General features: G+C 41.3%; 2 protein-coding genes across 2 annotated transcripts in view; both read left to right on the top strand.

The window, feature by feature from the left end:
- The window catches only part of cdc14ab (cell division cycle 14Ab), a 60,808-nt gene extending 56,819 nt beyond the window's left edge, over nucleotides 1-3,989 (top strand). Inside the window, exon 15 of the mRNA XM_045687380.1 lies at nucleotides 3,756-3,989. Within this exon, the coding sequence (XP_045543336.1) occupies nucleotides 3,756-3,891 (136 nt within the window). The 3' untranslated portion in view covers nucleotides 3,892-3,989. The remainder of the gene's footprint in view (nucleotides 1-3,755) is intronic.
- On the top strand, nucleotides 1,612-3,528 carry gpr88 (G protein-coupled receptor 88). The gene has a single exon (XM_014216884.2). It carries the CDS (start codon nucleotides 1,773-1,775, stop codon nucleotides 2,844-2,846), a length of 1,074 nt encoding a protein of 357 aa, XP_014072359.1. The 5' UTR covers nucleotides 1,612-1,772; the 3' UTR covers nucleotides 2,847-3,528.
- Nucleotides 3,990-18,020: the final 14,031 nt, after the last annotated feature.

Raw genomic sequence — 18,020 nt, 5'->3', positions numbered from 1 at the left:
TTTTGATTACATAACTATAACAAAAAAAACTGTGAAATTGACTTTTCTTGTTCTTTCCTGTTTTCTCTCGACTTTTCTCCCTTAATAAAGTGGTTGTTTTTGTTTTATTATTTTTGTTTTTGTAGAAAACTATAGTGAGAGCTTAGATCATTTCCTGGGTGTGACTTGGGCAGTTTCCATTTCTCATTACAGCATGTTTAGAGAGTCTTCCTGTGTACGTGAAACTGCCTTGTAAAGGAATCAAATCAAATTGTATTTGTCACAAACACCGAATACTGCAGGTGTAGACTTTACAGTGAAATACTTACTTACAAGCCCTTATCTAACAATCCAGTTAAGAAAGAAAAGTGTTAAAGTATTTACTAAAATAAACTGAAGTAACATTTTATTATATCTTTTTTTTTATTGAAAAATCATTAAGTTGCAACAATAAAATAACACTAGCGAGGCTATATACAGGGGGTTACCTGTATGAGGTACACATAATAGGACTGTTGGTTATTTTTATTTTTAGAGAACATAATTTGCTCTAAATCAGCCATTGGAGATTGTGTAAGGTGTAACCTATAATGTACACTACAGTATGATTATTTGTGTGGTTTTTATACGAAGTTGTTTTGTGTGAGCTACTGTATGGTTCGAAACCCTTTGCTGAATCATTTAAAACATCCAAATGCATGGGGCTCTTCCCATTTCAGTTTGTTCCAATCCAGGCCATGTTGATTCTCTTTCGTATAAGTGTCTTGTAGCTATTGAAATGCTGCAGTCATGGTGGATAATAAGAGGAATGCCATTGACTGGTATGGGTTTTGGCTTTGTATACACCCTTCAATGATCTATCAAAACAGTGGTGTTCACATTTCCTGCCTGTTATATATAGGCCGCGTTTCAATCTGGCAAATGGTGCATTTCAAATGTTTCGCTTGCATAAGTGCATTAGATTTGCACAGCAGTTAGTCCAGTATGGAGGGAGAGTTAGGTATTCGGGTCTGTCTTTTTTTTTTTTTGTGCACTGGATGAATTCTCAGTCAGGATTGCCATCAACTGAACAGTTTATGCCCATTTCTAAATCAAGTGTTAACTCCCCTCGGCCTCCTTCCAGGACATCCTGCTGTATCAAATCAAACACTCTTCAAAACGCTTTCTGGAAATGGCCAATCTGCAACTGATTGAAAACCAGCCTTGGTGTTGGTGGAAAGACATTTTACTAATATTGTAGGCCTATAATAAAAAGGGATTACAGAAAACAGTCAATCTCCATTTTATTATATTTAAGAATATATTATTTTTCAACAAATGGATGTTTTAGCCTGGCTAGATGTTCAAAAGGCTTCTCTGACTCTCGTCTCATTAAATGTCAGGCAGCCAGCCATTCTATGTGGATGCATTGGTTTTGTGACTCAACTCCTATATAATCACATATTATGGATTTTCCTTATTCAAGTTTAGTAGGATAGCCTATGCTATATTCCTTTAATGTATGATATAGGCCTATTTGCGTTTCCATCATAATTATTGGAAATAGCACATGAAAATCATTCAATGTTTATTAATACGCCACATGCAGTAGGCTATATGTTTAGGGTAGGTGTTATCATGAACCTGCTCTCTGCTCCAGTCGTCTCATACGTCTTTGTTGATCTAGTGTCTGCAGCATCACCACAGGCGCTCAATGCAACTGACTGCTGCCTCAATATGGAAACTAATTTCCACTGAGGGAGAACAGACTAACATCAACAATATTGCAAAATGACCACTTACCGTTTTTTCGTATGAAAAACATATTTTATTCTTCGAACATGCAAAACGACTCGGCGCAACTGGCAGACTGCGATGTGGGACACAATGCCAAAATCAGTCTTGCGGCACTCTATTCTCTCATGTGCCTGTTTGGGACCATTTTAAACCTTTTGGTTGTCTACCTGGTCGTGACATTTAAGAAACTTCGGACGGCTAGCAATGCGTTTATTGTGAACGGCTGTATAGCCGACCTGTTGGTGTGCGCATTTTGGATGCCGCACGAGGCGGTGGGAATTTATTCTGGAAGCCCTTTCCCGGCTGGGTACCAAGCCTTCAAAGATGCACTCTTATTCCTCGGCATCACTGTCTCTCTTCTCTCCCATTCCCTGATCGCCGTCAACCGATACGTGTTGATTACCAAATCACCAGTGACCTATCTGTCCATCTACCAAAAAAGACGCATAGAATGGATGATAAGCGCGTCGTGGCTTTCGGCGCTGGGATTTATTTTACCCTGGATCACATCTTTACGTTACCCACAGGAAGGATGCTCATATCTCCCGGCTTCCGCAGCATCACTGCTCAAAGGAGGGAAGCCCATTTTCTCTGACCCATTTGCAGCTGGTACCCTGGCGTTGACTATTATTGGTCAGACAATGGTTGTTCTGTATTGCTATTTAAAAATCTTTCGAAGGGTGCAGATCAGTGTGAAGAGGGTCAGCATATTACATTTTCCTATAGTAAATAACCTTCCCTATTCGTTCCCCAGAAAGGACAAACGTTTGGGGTTCTACGTGTTGGCAGTGTGTTTCATATTCATACTCACTACACAGCCTCTTTTCTGGGTGTTATCAGTAGCACTTTTTACCACAGTGCCATTGGCACTAAGGACTTCTTCATGGATGTTTTTCTGCACTCTCTTTGTTACAAACCCTTTTCTCTACACGTGGAAGAACGAGGAGTTTAGAAAATCTTTCAGATCCGTGCTCAAGGGAGAATTTTGGAGAGGGTCTACAGTTGGGGTTGAGCCCATCACAATTAATACAATATCTCACCTTCTGCCGAGACAAAACAGTAGAAGGGCATTTTTGGCTGAGATAAATTGAACAGCATCTGAACTGCAATGACATTGGTCCCTGTAAGGATACAAACCCTACAGTGTTTTAGAAAGCTTACCTGGCAACTCAATTGAAAATTACGCTATTGGTTGCTCAGATTTGTAAAACATTAGTGATGCTGTTAATCATTATTATTAATATTATTATTAGTATTATTATGTAGTGCCATTATGCAATAAATTGTAGGTCAACCAGAAGAACACTCAACAAATGAACAAATAGTTTGTAAAACATTGTGTATCAAATTCGTTTTTGTTTATATTCATGTATTTTTCTATATACATTTTTATGCACCATGGTTGTACTAAGCCTTTATGCAAATTGTAAATCCGCTTATGTGTTCATTTGAATAAAGCTGAAAATGAAAGTGCAAGAAAAACGTTTTGTCACATTTGCCTATTACACTTGACTAGGTGCAGTGTCCTTGTGTGTCCAGATGCACCTGAGGTCACCATCAGTGCTTTCTCATCTGGGAGCAGCAGGGATGGCCACCCCCCTTTTACCATTGAGTGGGAGAGAAAAGGGAATCACTTGCCCCAGAATTTTCACTGACACAAAAATGGAACCGTCACGGGCTGGCTTCAATAGTTTACCAGTGTGTGGCCAAGAATGTGTTGTCCGAGTCAAGGAAGAGATGACACTGGAGGTGCAACCTAACAGTACAACTACTTACTACTTTAATCCGTGCAAACATCCAGGGGTGCAACATCTCTAAGCGTATGCATGCCTCATCTGATGATGGTATTGGAAATAATATCCCTAACGGTCGTTGTTTACGACAGTGCATCTTTTGATGAATCATTTTACAATTTGCATTTTAAAACGATAGCATTTTGACAGGTATATGCTTCCATATCACTTATGTTGTTTTTCACAGCCTGTTTGTGCTCTTTGTAGACGGATCAGCGAACACGAGTATCCAGGCCTACCCGTTGCAGACCATTTCCTACAGGTTCAGCTGAACCTGACCTGCTTGTCGGACATGCACCCCAAAGCCAAGCAGTACACGTCTGGACCAGGATCCCAGATATGATACTACCCAAAGAGGCCATGATTACAAACAGCCATTCAATCATTGAGAACTTCCAAAAGCTCCACAAAGGCATCTGATTGTAGAGTGAGTCACCACGGTGGGAATACAGAGGGAGCATTTTTTAATGCCTCTGTACAAGGTATGAAGTAGCCACCAGTATATTGTCATACTGTATTTGCTGCCTTGTAATAATTTCCTCAATCAATAAATTGATATAAATTCCTTAAAGCATAGCATTTTATACAAATGTATAAGTATTATGATAGCAAACGGTATCAAGGAAATAAGTGGTCAAAGAGTACTGATTTTATGAATTGTTAGTCAATTGTAAAAAGGAAACTGGTTTTAACCTGGAAGACTAACCAGTCAGAGCTTAATGCTGTTAATCTTGCCAGTTCTACATCTTTAAACATCTTAGTAATACAGGCTTGTGCATGTTTTGCACCGCATTCCCTGAAATGCCATGTTATCGAACTGTGGTGTCCCTCTTTTGTCCCTGCAGCATAGCCTGAGTCTAAGGCGTCCACTCAGTTGGCAGCTACAATGACTGGCTGTCTGGTCAGCGGAATCACTGGAGGGTCCGTGGCAAGATTCATGCTGGCTAAATGGCTCAACTGATGTTCCCTTAAATCACCTCATTGTGTGGGATTTATTCTTGAGCCATTCAGTCTCATCCATAGTGCCTACAGTCAAATCAAACTTTGTCACATGCGCCGAATATATGTGTAGACCTTATCGTGAAATGCTTACTTACAAGCCCTTAACCAACAGTGCAGTTCAAGAAAGAGTTAAGAAAATATTTACCAAATAAACTGAAGTAAAAAGTAACACAACAAAATAACAATAACGAGGCTATATACAGGGGGTACCGGTACCGAGTCAATGTGCGGGGGTACAGGTTAGTCAAGGTAATTTGTACATGTAGGTAGAGGTAAAGTGACTACACGTAAATGTAAATAATCCGGTGGCCATTTTGGTAATTTTTTTGTCTGTTTTACGGCTTGGTGGTAGAAGCCATAAATAAGACTGCTGAACGATTAACCAAAATGGCCACCGGATTATTAACATTTACAATTCATACAGCGAAGAAGCTTAAAGGCCCAATGCAACCGTTTTTTATATCCATATCAAATCATTTCTGGGTAATAATTTTAAGTACCTTACTGAAATAGATTTCCATTCAAATGGGCAAAAATATATTTTTAGCAAAAAAATCGAGCAAGAAATTTTCTAGCACTGTCTGGGAGTGGTCTGAATTGGGAGCGGGAAACTGAAACTAGCTGTTATTGGTTGAGAGGTTTGGAACTCTTTGTTTTTGGTCTATTAACCAATTTACCGCATGGTGATGTTACCACGGAAAGCCCAAACTCCTGCCCATGCAAACCTGATGATTAGAAGCTCCTGTATAGATTGTACTCTGAGTGTACAAAACAGTAGGAACACCTTCCTAATATCGAATTCCACCTTTTTTTGCCCGCAGAACAGACTCAATTCATTGTGGCACGGACTCTACAAGGTGTTGAAAGCGTTCCACAGGGATGCTGTCCCTTGTTTACTCCAATGCTTCCCACAGTTGTGTCAAGTTGGCTGGATGTCCTTTGGGTGGGAGACAATTCTTGATACACATGGGAAACTGTTGAGTGTGGAAAAACCCAGCAACGTTGCAGTTCTTGACAGACTCAAACCGGTGCGCCTGGAACATACTACCATACCCCCATACATATTTTGTCTTGCCTATTCACCCTCTGAATGGCACACACAAATAATCCATGTCTCAATTGTGTCCAGGCTTTAAAATCCTTCTTTAATCTGTCTCCCCCCTTCATCTACACTGATTTCAAGTAGATTTAACAAGTGACGTCAATAAGGGATCATAGCTTTCACCTGGTCAGTCTGTCACAGAAAGAGTAGCGTAAATTCTAGACTGTTGTTATACACTTGTACAAGATATTGTTGGAGTCAAGAGCATTCATCCATCCATCCATCCCTCAGAAGAAAGCATCTCCCTTGGACTCTGCCGTAACCTAACCTAGAGGGAAATCCAAACTTGTTTTTGTATACTCAATGTATTTTCAAACAGCAACTATCAGGAACAGTGGAGGCTCCTGAGAGGAGGAAGGGGAGGACCATCCTCAATGAATTTCATAAAAATTGTGAAACTTTAAAAGTTATCCTTTTAAGATAAAACTATACTAAATATGTTCACATGTCAACAAATAATTTATTAAAACACAATTAAGGTCTATAGTAACCTCAACAGCACTCTGTAGGTTAGCACCATGGTGTAGCGGTCCCGTGTGGCTCAGTTGGTAGAGCATGGTGTTTGCAAAGCCAGGGTTGTGGGTTCGATTCCCACGGGGGACCAGTACGGTAAAAACAATGTATGAAATGTATGCATTCACTACTGTAAGTCGCTCTGGATAAGAGCGTCTGCTAAATGACTAAAATGTAAATGTATGTCAAATGTAGCTGGAGGACAGCTAGCTTCTGTCCTCCTCTGGGTACATTGACTTCAATACAACATGTAGGAGGCTCATGGTTCTCACTCCCTTCCGTAGACTTAAACAGTAATTATGACAACTTCCAGAGGACGTCCTCCAACCTATCAGAGCTCTTGCAGCATGAACTGACATATTGTCCACCCAATCAGAGAATGAATCTAGTACTGAAAGCATAAACTACAGCTAGCTAGCACTGCAGTGCAAACAATGTGGTGAGTAGTTGACTCAGAGAGAGAAAAAGAAAACCGTTTTGAACATTAATTTCTTCCAAAATTAATAAAAAAGAGTGAGACAGAGAGCTAGCTATATTTGATTGTATTTTTGTGTTTAAACTTTCACTTTCACTTAGCTAGCCTACTCAAACACCCGGCTCAAACCGAGAGGGATGCTATGTTAGCTAGCTGGCTATGGCTATCCAACACAAGTCAAGGTAAGCTGTTGGTTTGATTAATTTATTGCCACTGGGGCCAACCGGTATAACTGCTAAACTAATTTCTGACTGTACACTGTACTGCATGATTGTAGCAGGTTTACTAACACATTAGTTCTAGTAGTTCTAGTTGACTATGACGTGACAACGATGTAGGCTGTGTGTAGCGGTTAGCGGTCATGATATGAAGGTTTGGCTTGGAAAGTTTTTTTGGGCTGACGAGTTGTGCATCGAAGTCCACAAGCAAAGGGGAAACGTGAGAGGAGGAGAGTGCATAGATAGTTGCGAGAAGGAATTATATATAAAACAAGCAAAGTGATCATGCTGTTTTTGTGGCTGCTATGAAAGTGAACTGTTTGCGTGTGATCCGGTGTGTTTTCATTCCGACGATTCTGTTGGAAAACATTTCTTAAATGGAAGCAAACAATGAAACGGGGATAAAAATACCTGAATTTGTCAAATATAAACTCTTGTTTGCAACTGTTGGACTAATGATTACACCCTAGATTAGCTAGATGCAGGCAAGAGTGTGCAAGGTGGTATTGAGCGTAACACGATCACCTTGATTACTCAAAATTCTCTCAACATTTGCACCTACATTGTAAACTTTCATTCATTGGCTAGGTTGTAGCAACCTCATGATGGGTACAGGGAACATTTTAGTATCATGTTGTAGCCTAAACCTATCGATGTTACATTGAACTGGATGAATGGAATATGAATGACAGTCATCCAATATGCTGTAATAGAAATATGGCCATGCTCATTAAAAATAATATAATCCTCCCTCATCTTAAAAGGTACCGATCGCCACCGATCAGGAAATAACTCTGATCAAAGGTTGGCATACTTTTACAGCGTTCGATTCATCAGCTGTACGATATGATATAAAAATGTGGAAAAACGTAATTTTGCCTGCAATGGGCAGCTATGCTTGTAATAAGCAATGTATAGAGGCTAATACTGAAAGTACTTATTTTAATCCTAGTTATTGTACTACACACACTACATGGCCAAAAGTATGTGGACACCTGTTTTTCGAACATCTCATTCCAAAATCACGGGCATTAATATGAAGTTGGTCCCCCCTTTGCTGCTATAACAGTCTCCACTCTTCTGGGAAGGCTTTCCACTAGATGTTGGAACATTACTGCAGGGACTTGCTTCCATTCAGCCATGAGCATTGGTGAGGTCGGGCACTGATGTTGGGCGATTAGGCCTGGCTCGCAGTTGGCGTTCCAATTCATCCCAAAGGTGTTCGGTGGAGTTGAGGTCAGGGCTCTGTGCAGGCCAGCCAATTTCTTCCACACCGATCTCAACAAACAATTTCTCTATGGACCTCGCTTTGTGCACGGGGGCATTGTCATGCTGAAACAGGAAAGGGCCTTTCTCAAAGTTGGTAGCACAGAATTGTCTAGAATGTCATTGTATGCTGTAGTGCAGTCTCGTTCTGTGAGCTTGTGTGGCCTACCACTTCGCGACTGAGCCGTTGTTGCTCCTAGATGTTTACACTTTACAATACCAGCACTTAGAGTTGAACGGGGCAGCAGCAGAAATCTGATGAGCTGACTTGTTGGAAAGGTGGCATCCTGTGACGGTGCCACGTTGAAAGACAGTGAGCTCTTCAGTACGGGCCATTCTACTGCCAATGTTTATCTTTGGAGATTGCATGGCTGTGTGCTCGATTTTATATACCTGTCAGCAACGGGTGTGGCTGAAATAGCCGAATCCACTAATTTGAAGGGGTTTCCACATACACTTGGCCGTGTAGTGTATATGGTTACCAATCACTGTGGGTGGAAGAGTGAGCCAGGAAGCAATTTGTTTGTTTAGTTGTTCTAAGAAACAATAGATATTGCAATGGTCTGCACGACTAAGGACTGAAGTCCTTTTCAGATGCCCAGCTTCATTAATTAAAGGAAATGTTTTTTTGGTCTGTATAGTATTGCCCATATTGATATTTGTATCTATTTTAATGATAACAAGCTGTTATGAAATAAATTAAATATCTTTCATGAAATGAATGAACTGACTAAATGTAATGGTTATTGCTGCTTGTTTTCAACAGAAGTAATTAAAACTCAGTCTATGACAACATGCGCATGGGTGTTACTTTAATGCTAGTTCATATCTTTTGCAAGTATGATAGGCACCCATCCCCCCCAACCCAAACATACACTTCTTATATTTGTGTATGTTTCAAAGAAAGAATATTATAGGCACATGGGTGTATGAAGAGTAATCCAGATGCACAAACTTTGAAGGAAGAGACTTTTTCAGAAGCAGGACATTCAAGGGGGCCTTTTCCTTTCAGTTGTTTCCTACCAAGTAGCAAGAGATCGAAGCGTCTTCTCTCTCAGATGAGCAACTGTATTTTTAGCTGCCAGTGTTTTGTTATTTATACACAAAAATATAAACGCATCATGCAACAATTTCAAAGATTTCACTGAGTTACAGTTCATATAAGGAAATCAGTCAATTGAAATAATACAGATATGCATCTGTTTGTCACATATCTTTTTTTTAAATCGGAAAACCAGTCAGTATCTGGTGTGACCACCAGTTGCCTCATGCAGCGTGACACATCTCCTTCGCATAGAGTTGATCAGGCTGTTGATTTTGGCCTGTGGAATGTTGTCCCACTCTTCTTCAAAGGCTGTGTGAAGTTTCTGGATATTGGCAGGAACTAAACACGCTGTCGTACACGTCGATCCAGAGCTTCCTAAGCTAGCTCAATGGGTGACATGTCTGTTGAGTATGCAGGCCATGGAAGAACTGGGACATTTTCAGCTTCCGGGAATTGTGTGCAGATCCTTGCCACATGGGGCCATACATTATCATGCTGAAACATAAGGTGATGGCGGCAGATGAATGGCATGAGAACGGGCCTCAGGATCTCGTCACGGTATCTCTGTGCATTCAAATTGCTATTGATAACATGCAATTGTGTTCCTTGTCCGTAGCTTATGCATGCCCATACCATAACCCCACTGCCACCATGGGGCACTCTGATCACAACGTTGACATCAGCAATCCGCTCGCCCACCCTTCTGCCATCTGCCCGATATCTAAAAATGGTACCGACAAAGAGGGCTGCCTCGCTTTTAGTTCTTAGGAAACTTTGCAGAATTTTGTTTTTTTATGTATTATTTCTTACATTGCTAGCCCAGAACATTTTATGTGTTATTAAATACAGCTGGGAAGAACTATTGGATATCAGAGCAGCGGTAACTCACCAGCACTACCAGTACTACCAGCATTATGACCAGGAATATGACTTTCCCGAAGCGGATCCTTTGTTTGCACCACTCAGGGCAATTGAACTGATTCCAGAGGCCGACCCAGAACAACGTCGGTGAAGGAGAGGTACTCGGAGCGGTCTTTTGGTCCACACCTCCCACCTATTCTGACTATCAGGGATTGTAACATGCTCTGTTTCATGAAAATCATTGCTCTCTCAGGATATACTGTTGGAGTCTGTCCAGCCATCTGGATTCTCAGTTCATCGCGCTGACAGGAATAAATATCTCTTGGGGAAGAGGGCGGGGGTGTATGTTTCACGATTAACGACTCATGGTGTAGTTGTGATAACATACAGGAACTCAAGTCCTTTTGTTCACCCGACCTAGAATACCTCACAATCAAATGCCGTCCGTATTATCTCCCAATATAACTTTCTTTGGTTATAGTCTCTGCCGTGTATCCTCCCTTAAGCCGATACCACGACGGCCCTCAAGGAACTTTACTGGACTTTATGCAAACTGGCACCCACATATCCTGAGGCTGCATTTATTGTAGCTGGGGATTTTAACAAAGCAAATTTGAGGAAAAGGCTGCCTAAATTCTATCAGCATATCGACTGTAGTACTCGCGCTGCTAAAACACTCGACCACTGTTACTCCAACTTCCGGGATGCATACAAGGCCCTCCCCCGCCCTCCTTTTGGCAAATCTGACAACTCCATTTTGCTCCTCCCTTCCTATAGTCAGAAACTCAAACAGGAAGTACCCGTGCTAAGGACTATTCAACGCTGGTCTGACCAAACGGAATCCACGCTTCAAGATTGTTTTGATCACGTGGACTGGGATATGTTCCGGGTAGCTTCCGAAAATAATATTGATGTTAACACTGAGATGTTGAGTGAGTTTATCAGAAAGTGTATAGGAGATGTTGTACCCACTATGACTTAAAACCTACCCTAACCAGAAACCGTGGATAGATGGCAGCATTCGTGCAAAACTGAAAGAGCAAACCACCGCATTTAACCATGGCAAGGTGACTGGAAATATGGCAGAATACAAACAGAGTAGTAATTCCCTCCGCAAGGCAAACAAACAGGCATAACGTCAGTATAGAGACAAAGTGGAGTTGCAATTCCACAGCTCAGACATGAGACGTATGTGGAAGGGCCTACAGACAATCACAGACTACAAAAGGAAAACCAGCTACGTCGCGGACACCGACGTCTTGCTTCCAGACAAGCTAAACACGTTCCTTGCCCGCTTTGAGGATAGTTACAGTGCCACCGACACGGCCCACTACCAAGGACTGTGGGCTCTCCTTTTCCGTGGCTGACGTGAGTAAAACATTTAAACGTGTTAACCCCCGCAAGGCTGCCGGCCCACATGGTATCCCTATCCGCGTCCTCAGAGCACGCACAGACCAGCTGGCTGATATGTTTACGGACATATTCAATCTCTCCCTATCCCAGTCTGCTCTCCCCACATGCTTCAAGATGGCCACCATTGTTCCTGTACCCAAGAATGCAAAGGTAACTGAACTAAATGATTATCGCCCCGTAGCACTCACTTCTGTTATCATGAAGTGCTTTGAGAGACTAGTAAAGGATCATATTACCTCCACCTTACCTGCCACCCAAGACCCACTTCAATTTGCTTACCGCCTCAACAGGTCCACAGACAATGCAATCGCCTGCACACTGCCCTATCCCATCTGGACAAGAGAAATACCTATGTAAGAATGCTGTTCTTTGACTATAGCTCAGCATTCAACACCATAGTACCCTCCAAGCTCATCATTAAGCTTGAGGCCCTGGGTCTGAACCCCACCCTGTGCAATTGGTACTTGGACTTCCTGATGGGCCGCCCTCATGTGGTGAAGGTAGGAAACAACACCTCCACTTAGCTGATCCTCAACACTGGGGCCCCACAAGGGTGCATGCTCAGCACCCTCCTGTACTCCCTGTTCACCCATGACTGCGTGGCCAAGCACGCCTCCAACTCATTCATCAAGTTTGCAGACAACACAACAGTAGTAGGCTTGATTACCAACAACGACGAGAAAGCGTACATGGAGGTGAGGAATCTGGTAGTGTAGTGCCAGGAAAACAACCTCTCACTCAACGTCAACAAAACAAAGGAGATGATCGTGGACTTTAGGAAACAGCAGAGGGAGCACCACAATATCCACATTGACGGGACAGCAGTGGAGAAGGTGGAAAGTTTTAAGTTCCTCGGCATACATATCACCGACAAACTGAAATGGTCCACCCACACAGACGGTGTGGTGAAGGCGCAATAGCGCCTCTTCAATCTCAGGAGGCTGAAGAAATTTGGCTTGTCACCTAAAACCCTCAAACTTTTACAGATGCACAATTGAGAGCATCCTGTCAGGCTGTATCATCACCTGGTACAGCAACTGCACCGCCCACAACCTCAGGGCTCTCCAGAGGGTGGTGCGGTCTGCACAACACATCACCGGGGGCAAACTACCTGCCCTCCAGGACACCTACAGCACCTAATGTCACAGGAAGGCCAAAAGGACAACAACCACCCGAGCTACTGCCTGTTCACCCCATTATCATCCAGAAGGCGAGGTCAGTACAGGTGCATCAAATCTGGGACCGAGAGACAGAAGCTATTTTTCAATCTCATGGTCATCAGACTGTTAAATAGCCATCACTAGCACAGAGGGGCTGCTGCCTCACAGACTTGAAATAATTGGCCACTTTAATAAATGGAAAACTAGTCACTTTAATAATGTCACTTTAATAATGATTACATATCTTGCATTACTCATCTCATATGAATATACTGTATTCTATACTATTCTACTGTATCTTAGTCTATGCCACTCTGACATTGCTTGTCCATATTTATATATTCTTAATTCCATTTGTGTGTATTGGGTATATGTTGAGAAATTGTTAGATATTGCTGCACTGTCGGAACTAGAAGCACAAGCATTTCGCTACACCCACAATAACATCTGCTAAACACGTGTATGTGACCAATAAGATTTGATTTACAGTTGAAACCGGGATTCATCCATGAAGAGCACACTTCTCCAGTGTGCCAGTGGACATCGAAGGTGAGCATTTGCCCACTGAAGTCGGTTACGCCGAACTGCAGTCAGGTCAAGACCCTGGTGAGGATTACGAACACGCAGATAAGCTTCACTGAGACGGTTTCTGACAGTTTGTGCCAAAATGATTTGGTTGTGCAAACCCAAGGTTTCATCAGACGATCCCGCAGGTGAAGATGCTGGATGTGGAGGTCCTGGGATGGCGTGGTTAAGCGTGGTCTGCGGCTGTGAGGCCTGTTGAATGTACTGCCAAATTCTCTAAAATGAGGTTGGATGCAGCTGATGGTAGAGAAAATTAACATTGAATTCGCTGACAACTCTGGTGGACATTCCTGCAAGTCAGCATGCCAATTGGCATGTGACATAACTGCACATTTTAGAGTCTGTCCCCAGCACAAGATGCACCTGTGTAATGATCATGCTGTTTAATCAGCTACTTGATATGCCACACCTATCAGATGGATGGATTCTCTTGGCAAAGGAAAAATGCTCACTAAAGGGATGTAAATAAATTTGTGCCCAAAATTTGAGAGAAATAAGATTTTTGTGTGTATGGCAAATTTCTTGTCACGGTTCCCCCCGGTACTGCTGCTCATTCTGTTCACCAGTTCCTGAGGTCGACGTCACCGGCCTTCTAGGCTGCAATGAACTGTGTCATTACGCACACCTGGTTCCAATTCCTCACTGACTGTATTTGTGTAAATGTGCACTTTGTTTCCCCATTGGGCTGTCGATTATTGTTCCCATGTCTGTTGGTCGTGTGAGTACCTATGCGTTGTCTCAGCCTGTGCTGCGTGTTTTGTGCATTTGTGTTTTTACGGGTCTCGTCCCGTGTCGTTCTACGAGGTTTACCCTCGCTCTTTTGTTTGGGTACATCCCAGTGTTTTGTATACGTGTTTGTTTTGGGTGTATTAAATACCCCGATGATGTATTCCTGCGCCTGTCTCCAAATCCTTTACACCAGCGTGACATTTCTGGGAACTTTTATTTCAGCTCATGAAACATGGGACCAACACTACATGTTGCGTTTTATATTTTTGTTCAGTATAGTTTTATATAAACTACCCACTGGGCACAGACGTCAGTTCAGCGTGTAGTTTTGATTTACATTTGGTTGAGATGTCAACAACATCAATTCAACATGAAATCAACAAAACATTTCACCATGTCATTGGATTTTGGTTAAAAATTCAGTGAAAAAAAGACAATGCCCTTACATTGATGACTTTTTGAAAATCCAATACATTTTCCATGTTGATTCAATGTCCTCACATAGATATTTTCGGTTGAAATGACAAGGAAACAACATTGATTCAACCTGTTTTGTCCCCAGTGGGATAGTTCTATAACAGCAAAAATCAAGTATTTCTTAAACTATTTTACCTCAGCAATTTAACAGCATTATTTTCATGAAACCCTTTCTTATTCATCAAAACAACCATTGGTGTGAAATGAGACAGAATCTTGGCAGTATCAGACACCACTTCATCACATTATGTCTGTGAGGACAGCTATTTGTTGATAGAACCACAGTGTTCATAGCAAATTCCATTGTCCCTTGACCCACGGAACACTAATAGTCATTACTCTGATACAATATGCTTGGACTTTCCTCTGATGCTGTCCCGGTTGCATAACTCTGCTTTGTCAAAATGAAAGTGCACTTTAGCCTATATTTAGAAATTGGGGGGGTTGAGATGAGTTTAATCAAGTTGGTGAATGGTTCTGTTTTATACCACCAAGATTAACAGTATTTCCAGAACATTTAACTGAACTATGATGGTACTAATGTTAAATAGAGTTCCCTCATAAGACATTTTTTTCAACCTAAGCACTTTTGAGGATTGTTGTAATTGACTAAATATAATGTTTATGCTACATCAGAGTATGGTCTTTGAAAAAATGTACACTATGTACAGTATACAGTATGCTTTGTTTTGGTATTGTGTGTGTGTGTGTGTGTGTTATATTACTGTCGGTAACACGTCTGTCCCATTTTGGCTGGTGTGGGTGAGGACAGAAAGAATATCAATGATTTACACATGATTCAAACTAAATGTGCTCACCATTTCTGATGTATCTATGCAAGTCTGGATCTGGAGCTCCAACACTGTTGTATTGAATTTGAAGGCCTCTAGATATCAAATAATAAAATATCAACCACTAATCTTCCCTAATATGCCTTGTTTTATTTACATTTACATTTACATTTAAGTCATTTAGCAGACGCTCTTATCCAGAGCGACTTACAAATTGGTGCATTCACCTTATAATATCCAGTGGAACAACCACTTTACAATAGTGCATCTAAATCTTTTAAGGGGGGGGTTAGAAGGATTACTTTATCCTATCCCAGGTATTCCTTGAAGAGGTGGGGTTTCAGGTTTTTAAACACACACATCTAGATTTCCAAGGTTGTCCTATTGATTGTTTGTTTCACTGTGACCACATGAACAGCTTTCTCTCCAGGTCACAGTATTTCAGTGACAGAGTGAAGTGGATTGATCATATGTCATGTTCTCCTGCCTCCTCACGGGACAAGGACTGACCGGCTTCATGTGGTGTCACCATGAATGGGTCTGCAATGGAATCTGTTACATGGCCCACAATAGAGGCCATGCATATGTGGGAGAACACTACAGTCTGGAGAGCACGCTGCTCTTATCACATGGGTGTCTTTGTCCTCAGATGCATTGGTGTGGTCGTAGAAATACATTCCATTTATATTACTATGGGTGTGCTATACTTTGATGTGTTCAGGCTAATGGAGATTGACTTGAGCAAAATATGTGTCTTGTATATGACAGACATGCAGGCAAAAATAAAATAAATCCATATAGTTCATGTTTGGAATATCTATATTTTAATTAACATAGCATGTCTATGATTTTCAAAGAGATCTTAAATGTGATTCTCCTCAGCTAAAAGATCATTTCATTACATGTTTTTAAAGGTCCAGTGCAGTCAAAAACTTGATTTTCCTGTGTTTTATACAGTTGAAGTCAGAAGTTTACATACACTTAGGTTGGAGTCATTAAATCTCATTTTACAACCACTCCACACATTTCTTGTTAACAAACTATAGTTTTGGCAAGTCGGTTAGGACATCTACTTTGTGCATGACAAATCTGTCTGTAAACAAACAATTGTTTACAGACAGATTATTTCACTTAATTCACAGTATCACAATTCCAGTGGGTCAGAAGTTGACATACACTAAGTTGACTGTGCCTTTAAACAGCTTGTAAAATTCCAGAAAATGATGCCATGGCTTTAGAAGCTTCTGATAGGCTATTTGAAATCATTATCACCTCCAAAGGTCTGGTTCATCCTTGGGAGCAATTTACAAACGCCTGAAGGTACCACGTTCATCTGTACAAACAATAGTACGCAAGTATAAACACCATGGGACCACGCAGCCCTCATACCGCTCAGGAAGGAGATGAACGTACTTTGGTGTGAAAAGTGCAAATCAATCCCAGAACAACAGCAAAGGACCTTGTGAAGATGCTGGAGGAAACAGGTACAAAAGTATCTATATCCACAGTAAAACGAATCCTATATCGACATAACCTGAAAGGCCGCTCAGCAAGGAAGAAGCCACTGCTCCAAAACCGCCATAAAAAAGCCAGACTATGGTTTGCAACTGCACATGACGACAAAGATCGTACTTTTTGGAGAAATGTCCTCTGGTCTGATGAAACAAAAATAGAACTGTTTGGCCATAATGACCATCTTTATGTTTGGAGGAAAAAGGGGGAGGCTTGCAAACTGAAGAACACCATCCCAACTGTGAAGCATGGGGGTGGCAGCATCATGTTGTTGGGGTGCTTTGCTGCAGGAGGGACTGGTGCACTTCACAAAATAGATGGCATCATGAGGAAGTAAAATTATGTGGATATATTGAAGCAACATCTCAAGACATCAGTCAGGAAGTTAAAGCTTGGTCACAAAAGGATCTTCCAAATGGACAATGACCCCAAGCATACTTCCAAAGTTGTGGCAAATGGCTTAAGAACAACAAAGTCAAGGTATTGACTGTGGCCATCACAAAGCCCTGACCTCAATCCTATAGAAGATTTGTGGGCAGAACTGAAAAAGCATGTGCGAGCAAGGAAGCCTACAAACCTGACTCAGTTACACCAGCTCTGTCAGGAGGAATGGGCCAAAAATTCACCCAACTTATTGTGGGGAGCTTGTGGAAGGCTACCTGAAAAGTTTGACCCAAGTTAAACAATTTAAAGGCAATGCTACCAAATACTAATTGAGTGTATGTAAACTTATGACCCATTGGGAATGTGATGAAAGAAATAAAAGCTGAAATAAATTATTCTCTCTACTATTATTCTGACATTCCACATTCTTAAAACAAAGTGGTGATCCTAACTGACCTAAAACAGGGAATTTTTACTAGGATTAAATGTCAGGAATTGTGAACAACTGAGTTTAAATGTATTTGGCTAAGGTGTATGTAAACTTCTGACTTCAACTGTATATGTTTCCACACTATGAGGTTGGAATAATACTGTGAAATTATGAAAATTATGATAATGCCCCTTATGTGTAAGAGCTGTTTGAAAAGGCTGTCTGAAATTTCAGCCTGTTGTAGTGGAATAGAGTTTTGTCCTTCCGCGGTGATGTCACCATGTGGTAAATTAGTTAATAGACCAATATTAACTAATTAGCTAATCAACAAACCTCTCTGCCAATAACAGCTACTTTTCAGTTTTCCCCTCCCCACTCCATTCCCAGACACTCCTAGAATTTGTTTTAAGAAATTGCTCTTTAATAAGAAGCAATATTTGTTTTTATTTGACCATTTTTTCTTGAAAATAATCACAGTAAGGTACCTAATTGTTACCCAGAAATGATTT

The sequence above is a fragment of the Salmo salar genome, chromosome ssa10 (genome assembly GCF_905237065.1).
Source record: "Salmo salar chromosome ssa10, Ssal_v3.1, whole genome shotgun sequence".
Taxonomy (NCBI): domain Eukaryota; kingdom Metazoa; phylum Chordata; class Actinopteri; order Salmoniformes; family Salmonidae; genus Salmo; species Salmo salar.
This window is presented reverse-complemented; position numbering and strand designations above follow the sequence as displayed.